The following is a 22379-nucleotide window of genomic DNA, read 5'->3' as shown; positions in this document are numbered from 1 at the left end:
TATCATAAGTAAATTGTGGTGGCGGGGAAGCTGCAGCATCTTTTGCTTGCTGGTTTGAGAGGATGGATGGATGTCTGTAGATGAAATTCAAGGGAAATGGGGGGAAAGAGAGAGAGAGGGCACTTGTGAGAGTGATGCCAAAAGGATGAAATGAAATAGAAAGCAATCAAGGTGGAGGGGAGGGGGAGGAGAGGCAGAGAGGAGTCCCCATCAATCAAAAGCTGCTTTGGCCTGTCTTCCTTCGCCGTGGCGAGGGTCCCGTCAGGACACGGTCTATATATGTGTGTGTGTGCATGTGTGGGTCACAGCCTCTCTCCTACATTTTCCGTGGCCCTCAATCATCCTGATGCCTCAGCACACTGGAGGGATCAGCCAATCACAGCTTATTATGACTCACTATGTCATAATAAGCTTACTATGACTCACTTGTAGCTGCTCATAAGGGTCGACTTCAGGGCGTGGACAAAATTTGTCCAAAATTTGTCCCTGCCCCAATAAAAACATAAAAGCACCAGAAGAATTCATGTCTACAGGGAACCAACCATGCCTCTGACAGGGGAGGGTCCTTTTTCATCAGCAGCAGGTCATTTTTACTCCCACCTGCAAATATGATTATGAATTGTGAGTCCATACCACCATCAGTAGCTTAGATCAGATTAAAATAAAAATCATGACTAAACATAGTTATGTGAGACGTGTCTCAAAGTACAGAAATGCCACTCTCATCTAGAGAACAAAAGAGCGAACCATGTGTCTATTTCTGTGCTGAATTAGCAGTTATTGTAATTTTTTTAAAAGTCGAGAATGATTACTTCAGAGCAATCGACGGCTATCTACATGTTGAATTATTACCTGGTGCCTGCTGTTTGTGGTTTCCTTTAAGTAATAAAGGCCTTTTTTTTTTACCATAAATTGAAATAAATATGTGCACAAAGATCAGGATTGCAGCAAATTAAATGCCTTCGCCCCGCTGAAAATGCTCCACTGAAAGAATTTTATGATATTACAGCCACAGCAAACCTATCTGTCAATTTTGCTCAGTCAGTTTGCCCCTGAAGGACTTCTGGATGAAGGATGAAGACAGTAAAGTCAGCTGAGCATGATATTACACCACATTGATCTTGAAACTGGCATCTTGTGTGAAGTACACACAAGCGTGATATGATGATACTTTATGTATTTGTGACGTATAGTTGGACTAAATAACTAAAACCTGGAAGTTAATTGAAAAAAAGTTTAATGTGCTTTTTTAAAACAGCACCTCCTGTCAGGAGAAGATGTCATTAGCAATTAGTAATAGACATTGTACCAAGTTTCACAGCTGTGCCTGGGGAAAAATACTTAAAAATACTGTTGTACTCTTGTATTAATAGCTCAAATAGTTGCAGCCTTACTCTTGCCAACTTTAGTATAAAGGTACCCGGTCCTGGGAATCTCAACCCAAGGTATTCTTAAAAGTGTTTTCCAAGCTCTGGATTCATCAGCTTTCATCATCTTGAGCCTCTTGCCTCATGTGCACAGAGACATATGTAGGTCACTTACACCGTATGTGAAACATGAGCCGTCACAGTCTGCACAACAGCAAGAGATACATTTCAAAGCATCAACAGAAAGTAAAGGAATCACGGAGTTGCGATTTTGTCACTTTTAACTTTATCCTTGTATTTTTGTATTTAATGGTGCCTTTTCATCCTCTATTTTATAAAAAACTGAAGTGTTAAAACATTTATAAAAGTCAACATTTATAAAAATCATTCATTAAGTTAATATTACTCTACATTTTTCTCTCTATAGAGCCCATGCACATTATGAATTACTCCAAAAAATAATAATGATTTTTCCTTTATATGTCACACAGTGTATGTTGCTTCTTGTTTTATATCACAATATGTGTGTACTACGTTTGACTGTTATATTAGCCCAATGATACATGCCGTTCTTTAAGCCACACCTCCCTAAAAGCACACTTTATTCTGATTGGTTGCCCTTTGCTGGGCTTCCCCAAGTAGTGCTTGTAAACCACACCTCCTGATCTCAGCTTTGGCTCATGTCTGAAACCATATAAGGGAAACCATACACATGCCAGGAAACATGCAAAGCGAGCTGTTAGAGTTTTTGGCTCATCTGGATTATTTTTACTTAAATCCTGATCCCATTGTTTGAAACATCCAACAGTATCCAACAATTTAACAGTATAAAAGTGATAATTAATAAATGGGAAATAATATAATATGATCACTATCAGGGTGCCTACAGTATGATAGAAAAGTGTCCACTATTTGAACAAATTACTTGTAACGCCAACACTGAGCTGCATAAATTAAGCTTCACGCTGCAGTAAAAACAAAGCTTTCCTCTCCAGTTACATCCACTTGCATCAAGTAAAATAGCTCCCACGCTATTAGGGATTGCATCATCATAATACATAATACATACACCCACCCGACCATGTGGATTATATAGCATATTATTATGAATCTACGCACGCTTCGGAGCTTGATCTCATGTTTTTGTTTTCACTACAGATTGGCTACTGGAACGACGCAGACAAACTGGTGCTGATCCAGGACTCTCCGCTGCTTCCAAATGACACTTCTGGCATGGAAAATCGAACCGTTGTAGTCACTACAATCATGGTAAGAGACCAGCATGTCCTCAACCAACGCGCACACTCATGCATGCAGTAATATTCAAAGTAATTTGTAATGCCAGGAAGTGTTATTAACAAGTGCCTCTGCAGATTACACTGATTCATATGCAGAGCCAGGAGTGTCAGATTTAGTGGATACACATCATACATCACAAATCTCCGACACTGATACGAAAAACATGACGGTCGGCTGCACTTTTTGCTTGCAAAGTGTTTCTGGTTTGTTTTTCTGATGTACTTTTTTTGTTACATGTTTTAATATATTAAAGGGCATCTTTAGTGGTAAAATTTTAAGCAGCAGCCAGATGAAATTGGCAAGGGCACATATTCAAGTTCAGTGCTCACAATTTGGCACTTTTATAACCCTAAAAACCTTTAAATTCTGCGCTACGAGTGACCAGATTTCAGAGATAAGTCTGCTTAGTTACATAATTTTCTATTTTTAAAAAAACTCTTAAGGAAAGGGGATTTATTTTTATTACTTCAACAGAAATTTCAATAAAACATAACACAGCTGCAGGACTAACTGCCGTCACTTAGATTTTCCTTCATTGCACCAATAAACATCATAAACAGCTGCCGTTATTGAGGGTTTTTTTTTTTATTGCATTTTATAAAGCAGTGCCATACATCTACAAAAGCATTTCACACACACTGAATTGCCTTTGCATGGCATGCGAATCTCAAGCTGTAGCAGCGACTCTGCGGTGGCTGAATAGAGTAAAGCAGCCAGATGTAAATGTAGCATCTGAGGGGAGGAAGGAAGGAAGGTAAGGAAGTGGGAATGGAGAGTCACAGCTCAGCAAAATCCTCCCTCTTTTCAGCCCCTGATGAGGAACCCCATTTTAAGAAACTGATCCCCAGTTGGACGCAAGCAGGATATGAAAGCCCTTAATGGCAGAGTGATGGACACAGCAGCCTGAGCCAAAATGAAGCCCTAAAGACACTGGGCGAGAGGAGAGACACAGCAGCTGTGTTAATGGATACCCTGTTTCAGAAATCTGAACAAGAAATGGAGCCGCTCAGAGCCATAATGGAGTCCCTCGAGAGGATAATAAAATGCAAATGGAGGGGGAAAAGACAGTCCTCTTTTCTTTTCTGTTTTTTACGGACGCCCTCATGGATGGACACCCATTGAGGCCTAAATGGATCCCCCCACTCCTACCATCACAGCATCTGATTTCTAGCATAAACAAGCTCCAACTACACCTGCTAATGTGTGTGTGTGTGGTAGTGTCACGCATTGTCATGCTTGGTGTGTCTGTGTGGCCAATCACAGCTCGAGAATCACCCCAGTTTGCGATTGTAGTGTTTTGCAAAGATCTCCAGAGCCTGAAGCGTAAAGTAAGGAAGTGGCAGTGTATAAATATACATGTTGTCTAAACCTGTCACCTTCTCCTACTACCTGCTCTACCGTACAGTACATTACACACTCCGAGGGCTTCCTGTAAGCCTTAAAACAGCTTAGAAAGACTAATGCTCTCATAATCATCCCAGTTCATATCCATCATGCTTTTGTGCAGCATGATAATATAGTTACATTGTGACGGCTGCCTTTCATTCCCGCTTTTAATGTTTGTTCTGCGTGTTTGTGAGAGTAATGTTGGCTTAGCATAAACTTAATGAAGCGTCCAAGTTTTATATTACATCCATCTGTGTCTTAATGCGTTTTAAGAACCCTTTGCAAAGTAGCAGTTTAACATGTCGTGGAATATGCTTGCTGATTATCAGGCCTACACTAGCTGCTCCCTGGCCTAAGCCTGAAATAAGTTTTATGATCTCACTTATATTTAAAGGCGGATAGCTCCTCTACCCCAGAAACCTGGAGACTGGGGCATGGCAAAAGGGGGGGCATGGGGTGGCACCAGTCCCCTCATGGAAAAAAATATGAAAAATTTAGGGAGGGACAAGAGGGTTTGGTGTAGTCTTCCTTAATGCATCATTGTAAATAAAACTATTCAATTTTCAATAAATTAACTTGCATTCAAAGCTCTTGTGCTAATTCTAGATGTGAAACAATGAAATTTAACTTTTTATCTTAAAATCAAGAATGTGTGAGACATTGTTTGACCCATCGGCAGAATAAAAAATCTTTAAGATCCTACCCAGACTGGATTCTGTTCCTTAAATGGTTGAATCATGTTCTTTCATGTGGTGGCCACATGTTACAGGGCAGCCATCTTTCTCACAAAGTCATTGTTGGTTTGGTCTGGAAACAGCCATGCCACCACATTTAAATAAAATAAAATCCCAGAAACCGTTTAATGGCTCTTCTCTTATCTTAAACCTTTAAGAGTTGTCTGTATTTAAACAACACAAAAAATGACAAGCACACACTAAACCAAACCACAGTTGGAGAATCCATGATATTGATTGGTTTTTACCTTTTTTTTTGCCGCTTGTTTTGTCTTCTTAATTTTTTTCTGTGCACAGTTTAGCTGTGTGTTGTGTTCCTTCTTGTTTGTCAGATTTGACGGCTGCTTTTGGCCCAAAGCTGAGGGCTTAACTCTGCCCTTGCTTTCACATAATTCAAGCGGGTCCACCAGGTGCCCCCATTCTTCAGACCTGAACCTATCCTGAGGCCATATTTCTGTTGTTTCTTCTCCACAAAGTTATATGATTTTATAAGAAAGGCTTTCTCATAAATAAAAATGACATGACAGTCAACAAGTGCAAAAAATACTTCACCTTCACTTGCCAGTAATCCACATATTTAATGCCAGATACTCGCTGCAGTCCACTTGTGGTGCTGTAGCATCTTAAAAAGAGAAAACAACTTTCAGATTTTTTTAGTACATCAAAGCTGAGCTCCCAGATTAGCATGGCTACAGTCTAATCTGTTATAATCCAGACCGTGCCCTTTAAAGTATAGAAGCTGTGGAGAGTTTTTATGTCTTGTCACAACACAAGGTCATACTGTTTTCAAAGTGGTGTTTAGTTCTCTTTGTCGTGAGCCTAAAGCTTTAAGAGATAGCTAAAAACCCTGTGAAGTCTTTGGCTTCAGCTGACCAGAGTTTGATGAATATTCAGAAAAGCTCCCGTGGACAAGGACGACGTTTGATTGTGATTATATGGGCAGTAAAAAGGCTGTGAGATTTGATGTTGTGTGCCTTGGCTTAAAACTCCCTCATTACACATCTTGGCACAGTATCAACCTGCCAAAGGGCAGGAACTACATAGAAGTCCTGCAACAGCGGTGAAATGTTTCGGAAATGGTTTTGCTGTTAGGCTTCACTGTGGTGCTTAAAATCCCTGTTGATAACGCACCTACAACCCGGTCTCATTCAAATTTCGGGGTGTCAACCCCAAATTTAGCAGATTAATTTCCAGACTGGATTACTCCAACTTTGTATATGCTGGACTGAGTAAAAGACTGCAGTAGGTTCAAAATGCTGCTGCAGAAACATCATCATCATTCAGTGTATAGCTTCATTTGGTTTGTTTCAGGTTATGAGTCAGATCTTTTTTATCGTCACATGTCATAATCTTAGGTGAATTAATCAGTAACATTTAGTAATACCAAATTCCTGAATGGCTCTTACAGTTGCAGCTCTAAAACTCTGGAATCACCTTCGTCTTTAAATTATTTCTGCCTTTAAATCCTCCCTTATTCTGATTATTTATTGTTCTGTTAACTGATGCATTAATTGCTGTCATGTACTTTGGTCTGTTCTTTTTAAAAGAATTGAGTACTTCTGAGCATTAAAAGAATTTCTAGTGGACCAAATAAGACTGGAAATAATGCTAATAAATGTTCAATTAAATTAATTTCATAGGCCTCTAACATCAGAGTTTCTCTGAGTATTTTGGTCTGAAATTTAATTCAATTCTGTTGTCATTTGAACATCTTCAAGCTCTTTATGCTGATTTTTTTCCAGGCATTGAGGGAACCTTCGGCCAGTCACCTGTGGACAATTGTGGGGGGCAGCCAGAGTATTTAGAAAGCAGATATCTGGGCTCAACAATTCAAATCAACAGATAGTGGACAAGAGAGGTAAAGAAGAAGGCAGGCAGGATGGAGCCGGTGGAGATGAGTGTCAGGGGTGATTTGTGATGGAAGGATAGCAGCAAAAGTGAAACGGATGGTAGTGAGTATGGTTTGGAGATGGTGGCACTGACAAAAAGACTGGAGGTCGAGCTGAAGATGCTCACATTTTCATTGGCAGTGACCAAAATGCACAAGATTAGAAATGAGCAGCTCAGGCTGACCAGTTTGGAGACAAAGTTAGAGAAGCAAGGCTGATTTGGACATGTGCACAGGAGGGAGAGTGGGTACATTAGACAAAGATGTTGACAGTGGAGAAAATTTCTGACAGGCATACTTTAAGCTGCAGGTTCTTCATTGTCAACATTTATGCTGATGAAAATTACCCAGAAATGGATCAGAGCACGTAGCCTTATACGACAATTAGGGGAAATGAATTCTGCCTGTATTCAAATTACAACATTCATCAAGCTGAAGCAAACAATTTGCAAACAATTTTATCAGTTAAAAAGTTTTTTTCTAGATCTGACTAAAGTAAACTAGATGAAAATAAATGAGAGGTTGAGGATAAGAATGCAAAAATGTTCTTGAGTGAGTCACTCTGTGTGATTGTGGGAATGAAGGGCACGTTTCTTAAACCTTATAAATAGTAAATTTGTGATTTATAGACGAATGTTGTCTTTTCAACCACGTTTTACATTTCTAATTATATTTTTGCTTTACTGTTGGGAATCGCAAACTTTGGCTTAGAGTGGCTGAAGCTTTCAGATCCAAAACCCTTGACTGTAGCACCCAAACGCCTCTGCTGTGAACAAAAGCAAAATGGAGATTCACAGTATATTCTCTGTGTGCGCTTCAAATGTGCTCCTCTTTTCAGTGTCGTACACTCAGTCAAATAAAGTGTGATTAGTGCGTCTAATGGCTGCTGATGACTAAACCCCGACATGAGTCACTCATGGAGAAGTAATAATGTGTGTGAGAGCGTCACACAGTTTGGTTTTTGCGGTCAGGTTTTTGGACAATGGGCCATCATTCTGTTATTGCTCATAATCAAACAGAATGTGCAGCAGATTGTTTGTCCTGCGTAACGTACAAAACACTCACACACAAAGCCAAATGGCCAGATTTTACTAATGTAGACTGTGTGTGTGTGTGTGTGGGTGTACGTATGGATTTGTGACATGCAGTTGGCCCTGTGGTATGTGTGTGTGTGAGAGTGTGTGTGTGTTCTAATGGCATGTGTAATTAGTCTCATTAGGCAGTGAGTGAAGCCGTGCGGTTGTGATTATTGACCAGCCTGTCAGCCATGCTGGCCTTTACTGTGAAGACCTCTGAAGTACTGCTCTGTTCTTGTGCCAGAAACACTGACTCCCTCTGCTCCTCTGGCTGCCAGCACTGTCATACACCCCGCTATCATAAATCATATGGATTAGAGCCGATTTCCCTCTGATATAAATCCAAAAACACTGGCAGAGATCAACTCGCAGATTAAGTCATCATCAATAAAACGCTTGCGATTCATTAAAAGTGTGACATGAGTTCCATTTAAGACCCAGCACAAGAATTCCTGATTCCTGTAGGTCATCAAGACTACCAAGGTCCTCAAAGAGGACATTTAAAGTAGAGATGTCCATCCGGACCACAACAGGGATGTTTTCCAACAACACCAGAAACCCTGGGATGGAGGTGGGTTGCAAAGTGGCTTGCAGAAGCACCATGCAGGCCGAATAAGCTTAAAGACTAAACTTTATGTGAGCTATCAGCTGCTGGGGTTGGCTGTTGAGGTAATTTGATTGCTAGCTGACCGGCCAGACCAAACGCTAAGCTCAGTTAAACTTTTTTGACAATGTTGTTAAAACTGGTAATAAAATGATTATCAGTGTTAATCTTTGTGTAGTTCTTGGGGATTTTGTGTCATTTGCTAAATGCTGTTCTACCTCTCAGACAGTACAAAAGACAGACCTGCAGGTCTAAATAGATAGAGGAGTTAGCTGACAACTTTCAAAACACTAGGATGGTGGTGGCGAAAGCACTCATCCTCGGGATTTCACAAACTGTCTGTGGTACAGTACTATAGTGTTATCACAGCAAATATTCAGTCTCCTGTCGCGTGGTAAAGGAAAAAGCATGAAAGCCTGTTTGAATGAACTGTTACTCTGTCGATTAGTTGTACCCTGAGCTAGTAAAACCTGTATATAATGCATAAATCTGACATTATTCAGATGTCCTTTGGACTCCATGTCCTGACAAGCTGGAAGTTGCAAAATAAAATAAAAAACAGGAATTTACCATAATAAAAAAAATCTAATTAAAACTGCAACAAGAGCTATTTCTTACTAGCTGTACTGGCACCCACTGTACTGCTGCACAGAGATGAATGTGGGGAAAAGGTGTTTTCAAGAGCATTCAAAGTGTGTTCTCTCTTTTTACCTGAATTCCTGCCTAATTCCTGTCTAATAATTCTCTCTATACATGCACGAACCGAGTCCCTGGATACTGAAGGATATCAGGATATCTAGATTACTTTGTGATGAAGAGGACATAAATGTGACTTTTAACTATGTTTTTATTAGCTTTGCAGCTTTTCCTCCTGACAAAGACCTCTCCCATGGACATTCATACATTAAGTAATTAAGTAATAAGAATCCACAGCAACGTTTTTAGCTCAGTGAGCTACCTTTCTTTTCCTACATTAGGACACCTGAGGGATTAAATGAGCAGTTAAACTCATTTACACTGGCAGGAAGTGGCGCTTTCACTGATCTGAACCACAATGAAAGTGACAGTTTGACTAACTTTAGCTTGCTTCTTTGCTAATGATGTCAATATCAAAATACTTTCCAAAGCTACAGTTTGTTTTTTTACCTTTAAATGAAGACTGTTAGGGCTTGTGTTTGAACTTCGGGGAGCTGGTTATTTGTCGATATTAGTGATTATTGAGCTCCATTTTTTTCAGCTGGCATCAGCTAGTGTAGCTTTCGGGTAGTAGCAGAAGGTATTTATTTAAGTCCTTCATACACAAATTGATCTCCAGGCTGTAAAACTACAGTTTTGCTTCATTTTGTGCTTATCAATTTTGCATTTAATGCAGTTATTATGAGGTCTGTCACACACAGCAAACCCAGGGTAGGATGCTGATTATTTTCTGAGGCAGTCAGCATAATGTGAGGCTAGTGTTATGTGTAATCTTTTTCTTTGACATGTTACATAAATAATGCACAAACATAAAGACGGACAAGGGAATTTGATATGCAGATACAGAGTATGATTGATGCTTTATAGTTGTGGGAAAATGTTAATAATTAGTTATTGATAATTTGTTAAAAGGCTTGGCAAATGATTCATGTTAATATTATTAATGAGTTATGGAACCTTGTAACCCACTACAAGCGTCCTTCACTGTATTTTAGTACATCGTGCCATCATTATGTTGTACAGTAACATCTTTGCTGTGCCGTAGGCTCAGCCGGGCATTTGCATTCTCTCCCTGCCATCGAGTCTTTGGTTTACCTTGCTTTGGCTGGCGGCAATGTCAAGCAAACACATCTCAAGAATAAATTGCTCCCATTCTCAATATGCAATATGCTGCCATCCATGACAAAAGTAATTTGTTTGGAAATATGAGTTCAGAAAGCATGCACGGCTGACATTTAGATCACTTTCCGAGGAACAAGAAATCTAATGATATACAACCTTCCTCTGGTCACAGTGTAGACTGATGTAGCCACCCCGATTATTTAAGTGGTGGCATTAAGTTAATCAGTCTGACTGCATCGAATTTCTCTGCTCCTTTCTGTTCCATGTCTGTACCCCTCCTCTACCTTTTTTTTGCTTAGTCATGTTTTCTGTCTCTGTGACATGCATCTATACAAATGCTTTGCCTGCCTAAATGATGGTGTGTGCTACATATTAAGAACAGTCTATGAATATCATAGCTACTGTGACGGCTTTTTGAACTGAGACATCTCAAGGTGCATCTGACTGTGAAACTGAGGGACACCGAATGTTTAATTTATGAAAATAACATCACGTTGTATTCACCAGGACTTAAGACTAGAGACTAAGACCATAAACCCACCAAGAAAGCGATTACTGAAGTCGTAGGCCAAGGGAACCGAGGAATTTTTCTCCAATAGATTTCTATACAACTGTAACTCTTTTTACAGCCAGACTAGTCGCCCCCTGCTGACCACTGAAAAGAATGCAGGCTTAAGGCACTAGGCAAAGCAAGGAGTGCAGTGACTATAGCTGTTTTTACAAATTCTCTGTAATTCTTTAGACTCAGACTTTTTAGCTATAGCATGTCAGTGCTGTCTGTGTGAACACAAGTTATGGTCTTTCTCCTCCCACCTCCTTCGCACTGATTTTCTGGTGATTTCACGTGACTAAAAAGTCAAAAGTATCCAGTTCGACGTCACCCACGTGTCAGTGAGCTGTCCTTTAGTTTAAGGAGATTCTGTTTAGATGCCGTAGTTTATAAAAGTAGAAAGTTGTTCAGACCTGATCTTTCTCTCCTGTAGCTGACGTATGAAAACTGCTCACAAAAATAGAGAAATTATATAAATCTTTGTTCCATTTATAGATTATTATCTTTAATTGTGATGTAATATTTCTTTTTTTACATTGTAATGAAAGTCATTGATGTTGTGTTGTGAAAGCCGATCAGGATTCTATCACATGGATGATTAAAAAAAATGTACATGGCTTTCAGGTCTAAAAAGGGCCTTAAACCTGCATTCCTTTTGATGGCCACCAGGGGGTTGCAAAAAGATTTCCAGTCATATAGAAGTCTATGGGAAAATGTTTCTGTGCCGTGATCTCTGTAAATATTTTCCTGCTCATCTTGAATAAAAACATTGAGTCCTTTTTGTGAATTTAAGTCATTCCAGCTGTTAAAAAGGATGACTATACTCTTTGTTTCTCCCAGTTTCAAAGATGGTGAGGCTTCTTACCTGGACTTCCCATTAATGTGTGATTTTTACTGTGACAACGTAAATCTTATATGCTGTGTATGCTCTGCTCAAATCACAAACAACTAAAAAAGACAGTTAAACTTTCTTACGACTGCAGAGGTTCATGGTTGTTGTTATCTCATCATCTGATTAATAGTCATAACATGAGCTTGTAGTCTTAAACTAACCTTGCTCATTGTTGAAGAACTGAATGTTAAACTTTAAACAGGAAATACGCAGCTTTTCCTGTTTTTAAAACTTGAAGCAGAAATGCTGTGAGCACCAGGGATAATGCACTAATTTAGCCTCGTTTCACCTTCTGTGCCTCGGGAAGTAGCTCAGGTCGTTGACTAATCACAGGGTTGGCGGTTTGATCCCCGACGCTTCCTAACCGCATGCTGAAGTGTCCTTGAGTAAGGCACTGAACCCCAAATTGCTCCCAGTAGTCAGAGAAGCACCTCCCATGGCAGCTGAGTGTGTTGGTGAGTGGGTCCATGAGATCGATTCAGGTTAAAGTGCTACATAAATGCAGCTATTTACCGTTTCTCATTACAGCTCAAGAATGCTGATCGCTCGGTTAGGTCTGAAAATGTGCTTTAGTCTAAATAAATAACTGCATGTATACATTTAAAACAAATTTAATGGTTTCAGTGTTTAAGACTGAAGAAAATTTAGTTTATGTACTAAGAGTCCTTTTTATTTAAAGGGTTTCTTTTCTGTAAACAAATACTTAGTAAGCTGCTTCCAGACTTTGGTGCGCCACCCCAGAAAATTCAAATACATTGTGTTGTTTGAGCATTTTAGAAATTTACAACCTTCATGAGGTCAAAAATATTCAAGATGAAAGCTTACACTGTGTGTATTCTCCCTCTTTCCACATAATCTGAGCTCTAAGTGCAGTACCCAAAATTGACCAACAGGTGTCGCTTTTTTGCCTGAAAGACACGACTCATTCAGGTCTTCTCGTTCTTCTTGCCCCAGGCAACAATTACAAACAGTGACGGGGTTATGAGATTTCGCTGCTTTGTTTGTTTGTTAGCAGGCTTATTTTGGATTGCTTTGCATGAACACTTTACCAGCAGTGGAGCTTGGCCCAAGATTTGGACTTGATCTAGTAGAACAGATTCTTTACCATTGCAAGAGAAAGCAAAAAGTAAAACATTTCACAGTCCATCTTGTGTATAATAAGTGTATTAAGCTGAAATTGAGAAAATTAGGAGAGATCATGAGAGTAATCCGGATTCAGATCCTTCTGGATCCAGGATTCAATTCATGCATGGTGTGGAGGAAATTATCCACGTTTGTGGAAGTATCTAGTCGTAGGCTCCTCTTGTTTGTTTGTTTCATTTGTCGTCAGGCCTGAAAATCAGATTCTTCTGTCAATACTTATAAGAATGCATTGTTAACATTCAGCAGTCTGTCTCTGCCATTTCAGTGTTTCTAGGATTTGTTACTACCTCCAAAATTTAATCAGTAAGAATTGTGCGTTTTATCATCTGCATGCCCTATATGCAAACCAAACAGGCACCTCATCAAGCCGTTGCTCCACAAGTACCTTAATCCATCATGGTATTGATGAGCTACAGTTCAGTGCTCTCTATTTGTGTGTCACTGCACAAACCCTCATGTCTGCGTGTCTGTCTGTCTGATGGTTTGGTTCACTGGTTATGGTCCCTTGTGTAGGAGGGACCCTACGTGATGCTTAAGAAGAACTGGGAGATGTATGAGGGCAACGACCAGTACGAGGGTTACTGCGTGGATCTGGCTTCAGAGATCGCCAAACACATCGGCATCAAGTACAAGATCTCCATCGTCCCCGACGGAAAGTACGGCGCCAGGGACCCAGAGACGAAGATCTGGAACGGCATGGTCGGGGAGCTGGTGTACGGGGTAAGAACTTTTGTTTTCAATCTTTTTTGACGGAAATTATCTTTGTTTTTTTTTAAGTTTTTTTATGACTCATTTCACTGAAGCTTCAATTTTATGCTGTCAATAGAAGTCAAGATGGTATTTACAGAGAATATGGTGCCTCCTCCAGATCTTTTTGTACTAACAATACATTTGTACAAAAGCTTGGTTTCTGAGAGAGAGAAAAAGACTCTGATCTTGAAAGCTGAAAACTGAAATTATTGATCAAAATCTACATCATTAAACCTCAAACCAAAAGTCGATGAAAGAAAAGATACATAAAACAAACTAAAGCTGCTGTTGTAAATCTTTGATGAGTATGACATGAAAAAAGTCTATATTTTAAAGGCTGAATGATAAAAAAAAATTATATTGATAAATTAAACTAATTAAATTTTGTAAGCTCATATTAGTATTACTAGTATGTATTAAGTTCATATTATGCAGTAACTGCCAGGGCTGGAGCTCCTTGAGGCTGCATTCAACACCGTCAATACATGCAGACTCCTATATTAAAATGGCTAATATTAGTACATTAAAAAGCATTTTTTTAATTTGATTTTTTAAAAAAATCTCTAGAGCTACAACTAAGCAAATAGAAATTTTTTTCTTTTAACTTACCCAATTAATAATGGGTGTGTCAGCTTCTACTTACTGTTAGCTGTTTGCTAGGTATCGCCTTACGCTACAGTCACAGTAGGGAAAACTGTAGTTGGAGACCACGGAAACCAAAACAGCTGTGCCACATGAATTTGCGATCTTGTTGCCTTTGAAATGGTCGCTCTGAGGATGGAAACCAGGTCTGTGACCACAGCAGTCAAAGGCCATTATTATCATTGCTATATTTACATGTTAGTGCTAATTAGCAGCTACCTGCTTCTGTACAGTCTATGGAAGCAACTTGCTAACCCAGCTTGCTAACATTAGCACCATATTGGACCATTTTACCTTCTCCACCAAATATTGAATCTTCTGGCTCCAAAAATTTTAATATTGAAATGACCAAATCCCAAACATAAAGCTTTAAAATAGTAGTACACAATCCAGAAAGTGCTTTTATATTAAGTCCCTTTTTAACTGCCTGGCCATTTTACACGGGCTCTTTAAATTACTCTAGTTCCATTACCGTTTGTTCTAGAAACAAGAGAAGACAATTTTACAGACGAACGTATAAAATAAGTCCAGGCAGCCTGTATGATACTTGTGTGATAAAGGGTTAACATCAAACGGCATCAACAAAGGGTAAATTAACAGCAGATTAGCAAACACGGAACAGAGAGATTATATGTAAAAGCTTATTTTCTGCCCAGCTAAGATAAATAACAGACCTGTCTATCGTAGGGTTAAATAGATTCCTTAAATCATAAAACGCTCTATATGTCTTTTTCATGCAGAATTTTGCCTTTGCAGAAGCTTTTCCTACAGGAGCGGTTTTTCTTGACCTGCAGAGAGCTCCGTCTGAAGCACTGTTTCTGTTTGTTGTGGCCATAATTAAGCCCATATGAAATGAAATCGCGAACAGTCTCTGGTGTTGTTAATGCTAGCAGGATGAGGGGAATTAGGGGAGCATTAGAGCAGAGCTTTTGGAGGAGAAACACAGGTGTGGAGCTTGTTAAAGAATCTCTGAGGACATTTGATTTGAGAACGAGGTGTCTTTCTGCTGCTCACCTTGATGTGGGATCAAAAAAGATGCAAGGATGTGCATGAGGAGTGATAGAGCAATTTCAGGGCCTGCTTGTGGTTTTTTACTTGAATGTTTTTAAGGCGAAAAACACATTTCACTAGGAGGAAACATATAGAAACCAATAACAAGTGAAGATAAAAAGGACATAAGTACAGCTGAGGTCTCACTCATGCTTTTCTATTCAATAAATGTGTGATATTGTACTTTCTGTCTGACACTATGATTATTTTCCCTTCATCTGCTGAGAAAAAGCTATAAAATTCATTTTTCCCAGAACAAAAAAAGATCCTTTTGATACTTTCACGAGCAGCAAAAGCATTTTGTTTAAAATGTACAGTCAAAAACCAAATCTTTTTTTTTTTTTGTGATGAGTTAAGTGGCATTTTCACAAAGTGGCATTTTTCTCGCCTGCGCCTCTTTGGTGCTGCAGTGACTCACTGTGAAGTCGACTGCGGCGAGCGTAAGCAGAGGCACAGTTCGGGATGTGTCAGGACTGATCAAGCAGTACAGTGCACTTTTGGTGTAAAGACTAACCAGGTTGGTCAAAAGTGCAGGAACAAAAAGTGCAGCTCTGTTCTCTGCTATTTTCATCTCTTTAACTAACTGAGAGCAGAAACGCAGCCTGCCCAGTAGAATTGCTTTGATGGGAAGACATGCTGAGCGACATTACTTTAATGTAAATCCCTTAACAGGAAGATTTAAGTGCCGACGTGCTGCTTTGGCCAAGTACAGCTGGCATCACACAATTTTGAGCCATTTGGACCCTTTTAATCCCACAACAGAAATTGTGTTCAGTGGAAACATAACCAGAAGTAAAAGCTGCATTTTTAGCATCGCAGTATGACTTTAAGGTCAAAGTTGTTGCAGTGAGACTGCAACAAAGAATTTCAGCCAATGTGATGTCATTCATCCATATGTTTGCATTTTGAGGCTTTGACTGAAGAATTTGAAGCATCTTGTATTTTTTTTTGAACCAGCTGTCATAAGTGAGGAGCAAAGCTGGCTGAGAATCGAGCACACTGAGGACTTGTCATTCACAAAGCAATCTGGAAACCTATCGCTGGTCTGGTGGCCAACATTTCAGGGCTTCTGTTGTAGCTAGGACATCTGGAATAGTGGATAACAGATATCCAGGCCAAGACTTCCTCTTTTGTCCACCAGCCATTGTTAACTATCCATCCATTCATTTACTTAACCGCTTATCCAGTTCGGGGTTGCAAAGGAGGCTGGAGCTTCTCCCACGTGGCTTGAGAGGTGATGATACACCATGGAGAGGTTGCCAGTCCTTTGGGCCAACACAGAGAGACAGACAACAACACACACTCACAACCAAACTTGTGGCCAGTTTAGAGTAACCAATTCATCTAACAAGTACAGAGATACATGTGTGAGAAAGCCAGAGTAGGTAAAGAGAACCCATCCAAGCAAAGGCTTAATGTGCAAACTCCCCACAGAAAGCCCCCTACGAACCAGGAGGTTTAAATCAGGAAGCTTATACCTTGTGGCACAGTGATGTGGCTTCTCCCTGTGCCTGTGTGGGCTCACTCCAGATACTCTGGCTTTCTCCCACAGTCCAAAGACATGCATGTTAGGCTAGCTGGTGATTCTAAACTAGCTACGGATTGCGATTGGTTGTTTCTGTCCTACCCCATCCCTCACCCTGTGACAGCCGGGATTGTGTCCAGCACACCTGCAACCCTGAAAAGGATAAGTGGGAGAAAACTGGATGGACGGATCCTAAATAACCAACTTGTCAGCAAACATTGTGTTCCTTCTTTTCACTCCGATGAATCTTTTGTCTTTAACTTTTTTGTTCCTGGTTGTTATACCTGTGAGCAGAAGGCAGTTCCTTGTCCCCCTGAAGCGGCTGACCTTAAGACCTTAATGCCTCATTGTTACTCGTTTATGCCTTAAGGACTTTACACACTGGACGTATAAAATTCATGCAAATATTTTTTGCATTCAGTAAATTCTTTAGACTCACCGATTCTTAATGCAACCATTCACACTAATTGCGTAATTTCGCTGAATGAATTTGTGGCTTTTATTTTTTTCAGATCAAGTTGGGTTTTTCAGATATTTCCCATGAGAATAAATGGGTCAATGCATTTGGCACCAACTGCGCTCGTAGCTCAAAACACACACCAGTACTGATATGGAAATGGTAAAATACTATTTTACCTCAGATACACAACAAGATGCTGCTTCTGATCAGTTGACTCTGTGAAATGATTTCTTTCGTTCCCATCTCTGCCGACAAGAGCTGCAACTTAATCAAAAACCCTAAAATATAACTGCTTTTATTTTTTGTTTTACTCTTAACTAGAAGCATAATCCACCAAATGAACATGGTGATGTATTCAGTAGCCTTTGAGCCAACAAGTTCACAGAATTCATTAGTAAAGTTTTTAGTGAAGTCATAAATTAAGCTGGAAGTGAGACTATTTTCTAATAGATTTCTAAACAAACTGGGTTTTTTGTAGCTATCATGTGTGTTTGCAAAGCTGGCAGCTTATTCTACTGTTATCATGTGACTTCTGAGGACATGCCAAGTGTCAGCACTTCTTCCCTCTAAGGCATTGGTTAGAGGCCATTCATTTCTCCCCCTGCTCTGAACAGAAAAGATCCGTTCTACCACAAAAGCCCCTGCCTCCTTTTAACCCTGCCTTGTATTTTAGTGCACACTAAATGCCCTGAGGCTGTCATCTTAGTGCATTTTGCTGAGGATGAAAGAACTTAAATCTCTTTCATTTTCTTTCCGCCCTCCCTCTTTTCTCCTTTCCTACCTCCTTAAGTGCGCGATGGTCATAATAAAACTTTAAATTCTTGCTGATATTAAGCCCTTTGCTTCCCTGCTGGGCAGACAAGGTCACAAGTGTTGCTAAGTCACTAACTGTAATCTGGTTTGTGGATTTTCAGCAAGTCGGTATGCACTTTTTCCACAGCTGCAGACCTCCGAGGTGGCCGTTTCCCCTTTTTTTGCCTTGCTGTGCTGTAAGCATATTTCTCTGACATATTATTTTATCCTCCCTACTCATTCCCCTGGAGTTTGAGCTAAGCCTTTGAGCATTAGAGAGGATTTCAGAATTTCCTTTTCAATTTCTTTCCCTTCTCTCTCTGTCTTAACTTGATCACTCCGAGATGTGTTCGGCTGCCATCTTCAACTTGATCGCTCAGAGATTTGTTCAGCCAAGGGAGAAATTCATTACGTGAACAATGTCATGAATAAGAATGACACCATCTGAGTAGGAAGAAGAAACTGTTTTTTGTTGTCTGAGGGTTGGCTAGCTATTGCCCTTTGGGATGCATCTGTGACTAAGTGGTGTTTGATTGTTGCATGGCCGGGCTCAGAAAGATGATCCATCATTTGCATTTGCTTATCTGTCATCATTTGGGTTCAGGGAGGCTAATCAAATTCCACTTTATCTCGCCTCCTACAGAAAGCGGAAATCGCTGTGGCCCCTTTGACCATCACGTTGGTCCGGGAGGAGGTGATTGATTTCTCCAAGCCCTTCATGTCGCTGGGCATTTCCATCATGATCAAAAAGCCCCAAAAATCGAAACCAGGGGTGTTCTCCTTCCTGGACCCGTTGGCCTACGAGATCTGGATGTGCATCGTGTTTGCCTATATCGGCGTGAGCGTGGTGCTCTTCCTGGTCAGCCGCTTCAGCCCGTACGAATGGCACACCGAGGAGCCCGAAGAGGGCACCGACGGTCCGCCAAGCGACCAGCCCCCCAATGAGTTTGGCATCTTCAACTCCCTCTGGTTCTCCCTGGGCGCCTTCATGCAGCAGGGCTGTGACATCTCCCCCAGGTAAGACAGCATCTCGTCAATTTTTACAAGTATTTTGTTTGCTCCAAACTCTACAGTACATTTTTTTTTTTTACTCCGGATACAGGCACATTACACGACCTCTAGGCCAATTATAATCACAATGTGCCTTCACGTCAGATTGGATTGGGTCTGTGTGAGCGTGGATGATCGTACTGTACAGATGACTCTGTGTGAGCGTAGCGTACTTAAATCCCTCGCCTGTCAATCCAGTTAGGACCGTCATCATTAATTCAAACATGTTTGATTGACACAAATGAAAACCGAACGAGTCTCGACACCCTGCCGTGACGAGCAGTAGTCTGTGACAGACGAAGGGGGGGGAAAGAACACATTAATATGTTGTTCGGGCCTCGTGTTTTTAATCACGTTTAACACATCGCTGCTGCTGAAGAACAGCAGTCAGTCTTTTTCAAATGTAGCTCATTTTAAAAGTGTGGGCGTGTGTATTAAACAGGATGGAACATGATTTGGAAATGATAGTTGGCATGAGCGTGATTTTTTCTTTTTTTTTAAATAAAATCTTTATTTACTTCTATACTATGTAAATATTTATGTCATGGATATGAAAACCTCATCATTTAGTACTTTTAAAAAACAAGTCCAGACAGTTTGTCAGCACAAATGATTAAATAATGTTGTTTTGTGTTACTAAGGAACATAAAAATGATCTTAAGGAAATAGTTCAACCTTTTGGGAAGAATTTATTTTTGCCTCCTTTTCTTGATACACACTCACTGCCCATTTTATTAGGCACATCCTGGATCCCAGTTTGCCTTCAGCTTTAAGTCTTCGTAGCACAGATTCAGCAAGGTGCCGGAAACATTCCCCAAATATTTTGGTCCATGTTGACGTAGTAGCATCACAAAGTTACTGCAGATTTTTGAGCTCTACAACACATGATGAGAATCCCAAAGGTGCCTTAGTGAATTGAGATCTGTTGACTGTGGAGGCCGTTTGAGTACAATGAGTTCACTGACACTGGCACATTATTTGGCTGGAAACAGCCATCAGAAGAATGGTACACTGTGGTCATAAAGCAGTAGGCATGGTCAACAACAATACTCAGGTAGGCTGTGGTGTTTAAACAATGCTCAGTTGGTACTGACGGCCCCGAAGTGTGCCAAGAATATATTGGCCACACCATTACACCACCAGCAGCCCGAACTAGGCAGGAGGGATATGTGCTTTCATGTTGTTTATGCCAAAATATAAAATATACCTGGTTTGATTGTCTATTTTACTCTAACTAGAACGGTAATTGACCAAATGAACATAATGTTGTGTTCGGTAGCATCTGAAACTAAATGCAAATTCTAGCCTCAGTTTCTTGTTCTTAGATGACAGCTGCGACCTTCTGCTGCTGTAGCCCATCTGCTTCCAGTTTTAATGCGCTGTGCATTCAGAGATTCTTTCCTGCGTTCCTTACAAGAAAGGAACGCAGGAATTATATATTTATGATAACGAGCAGTTAAACAGATATACCCAATGAAGTTGCTGGTGAGTGTAAACCACTGTTAACTTCTAGTCTAAGAGTTCAAATTAATACCTACCAACATCCATAAAGTTCATGAATTATCGTCCTTTGTGGGGTTTGTAACTCTGTCTTGATGAAAAGCAGTTTGTTTGTCCACTAAGTACTTAACGAAACGGCACACAGTGACTGTGCCTAGCGGCATAAACAATAGCAGTTGTGTTTATGTCTTTGTTTGTATAAGGTTTAAACAAGAACAAGAGTCTGTCGGGCCAGCAGCTCTGTGAGCGTGTGCAGCTTATGGGGAATATCATTAGTTTCAGTGGCTTTTGGTCATAAACTAAAATATTGGGCAAAAGTAATTCAGAAAACTTATTACAGTTCATCCTGAGGGAGTGATAGATGTCTAGACTAAATTTAAGTTGTTAAGACATTTGATTGAAAACATAAATGCCCAGAAGTAAGAGAAAAATGTCTGAAACCATCTGACATGTGCAACTACACAAACAAATGTGATAAATATACAGAGTAGGGACAGAGTAGGCTGTCTGCCTCACACAGGACGGTAGTATGTGGGGAAACGGTGCGTCTGGTTTTGCAGCCTTTAAAAGACACAGTTTCCTATAAGACCCAGAGGGAGGACCAAACACAATAGCATGACTAATTTTCTGAAGGATGGATTTGTTGCAGATGCCTCGAACAGCCTAACAGAGACGCTACCACAGAAACTGTTGGACTTCAGAGGTTATAGCTACAATGGGGCAAATAATTATTTGGTCCTCTGCTGATTTTTTAAGGTAGTTTCATTTTACTGGAGAGAGACAATTTCAAACAAAAATCCAGAAAAAAGACTTTTCACGGAGAAGCTTTTGTTGGCGGTAAGAAATTTCGTGTAGTTGGTCACCAGGTTTGCACACATTTCAGGAGGGATTCATGGCCTACTCCTCTTTTACGGAAGCTTTCTAAATCCTTCCGGTTTCTTGGCTGCTGCTTAGCAACTTGAAGTTTCAGCTCCCTCCACAGATTTTCTATAGGATTGAGGTCTGGAGAACAGCTAGGCCACTTCTTCTTTAGACACTCATTTATTGCCTTGGTGGTAGGTTTTTAGGTTTTTAGGTCATCTTCAGTGTTATGGCAGAGAAAAGGAGGTTATTGTCCAAGATTTTACAGTGCATGGCCCCGTCCAATTCAGTTCAGTTTTATTTATACAGTGCCAAATCATAATAACTAAAGTTGTCCTTTACCATTAATAGAAAAACACCCCCAAAGCTAAATGTCTCCTCCTCTGTGCTTGACTGTCATACTCAGCATTTCTCTTCCTCCGATCACGGCAACTCAAGTTGATACTAAAGAGCCTGAGTTTGGTTTCATCTGATCACAGTACTTTCACCAGCCCGTCTCAGAATCACGTAGATTCTAACTTAAGACGGGCTTGTTTGTGTGCCTTCTGCTGCTTATAACTTATTAGCGACTGTGGTCCTCACTGCCTTCAGATCATTAACAAGATTAATATTAATTCCTGTGATTGGGCTGCTCCACTACCTTTCTTCCCATGAGGGTGTTGGGGTTTTGTTTTATAGTCTGTGTGTCTCTGTTAAAATGGAACTACGACAATAATATATCATATAATTATTGCCCCCACTGTATACGAAGAAAAACACAAAATCAAAATCGTGTTGAGGTGAGTTTATTAATATGAACAAAGTTTAGATAACATAAGTCTTTTCTTAGGAAAACTATAACAGTGGAGAGCAGACTCCAGGAGCAGTATTCACTTTCTCAGAAACACCAATAAAAGTTCCTGAAACTAGTGGAAGACTGGAGATCACGTCCTTGGCTCTCTTATGACTTTGGATATATGAAAGTCTGCACAAAATTTTATCCAATAGTTATA

The 22379-nt window shown here is 40.1% G+C and overlaps 1 protein-coding gene across 5 annotated transcripts in view; it reads left to right on the top strand.

Moving 5' to 3' along the window:
• Positions 1 to 22379, top strand: part of gria4b (glutamate receptor, ionotropic, AMPA 4b) — a 166084-nt gene that overhangs the window by 115865 nt on the left and 27840 nt on the right. For all 5 annotated transcript variants that reach the window (XR_014913576.1, XR_014913575.1, XM_085421242.1 and 2 more), the window contains 3 exons: positions 2526 to 2636; positions 13271 to 13477; positions 18620 to 18993. Coding sequence is in view for 3 of the 5 variants with exons in the window: in XM_085421242.1 (XP_085277368.1) it covers positions 2526 to 2636; positions 13271 to 13477; positions 18620 to 18993 (692 nt within the window). In the remaining 2 variants the exon portion in view is untranslated. The remainder of the gene's footprint in view (positions 1 to 2525; positions 2637 to 13270; positions 13478 to 18619; positions 18994 to 22379) is intronic.

This window comes from Rhamphochromis longiceps, linkage group LG10, assembly GCF_057381845.1.
Source record: "Rhamphochromis longiceps isolate RC_006_pf linkage group LG10, R_longiceps_female_GT1.1, whole genome shotgun sequence".
Taxonomy (NCBI): domain Eukaryota; kingdom Metazoa; phylum Chordata; class Actinopteri; order Cichliformes; family Cichlidae; genus Rhamphochromis; species Rhamphochromis longiceps.
This window is presented reverse-complemented; position numbering and strand designations above follow the sequence as displayed.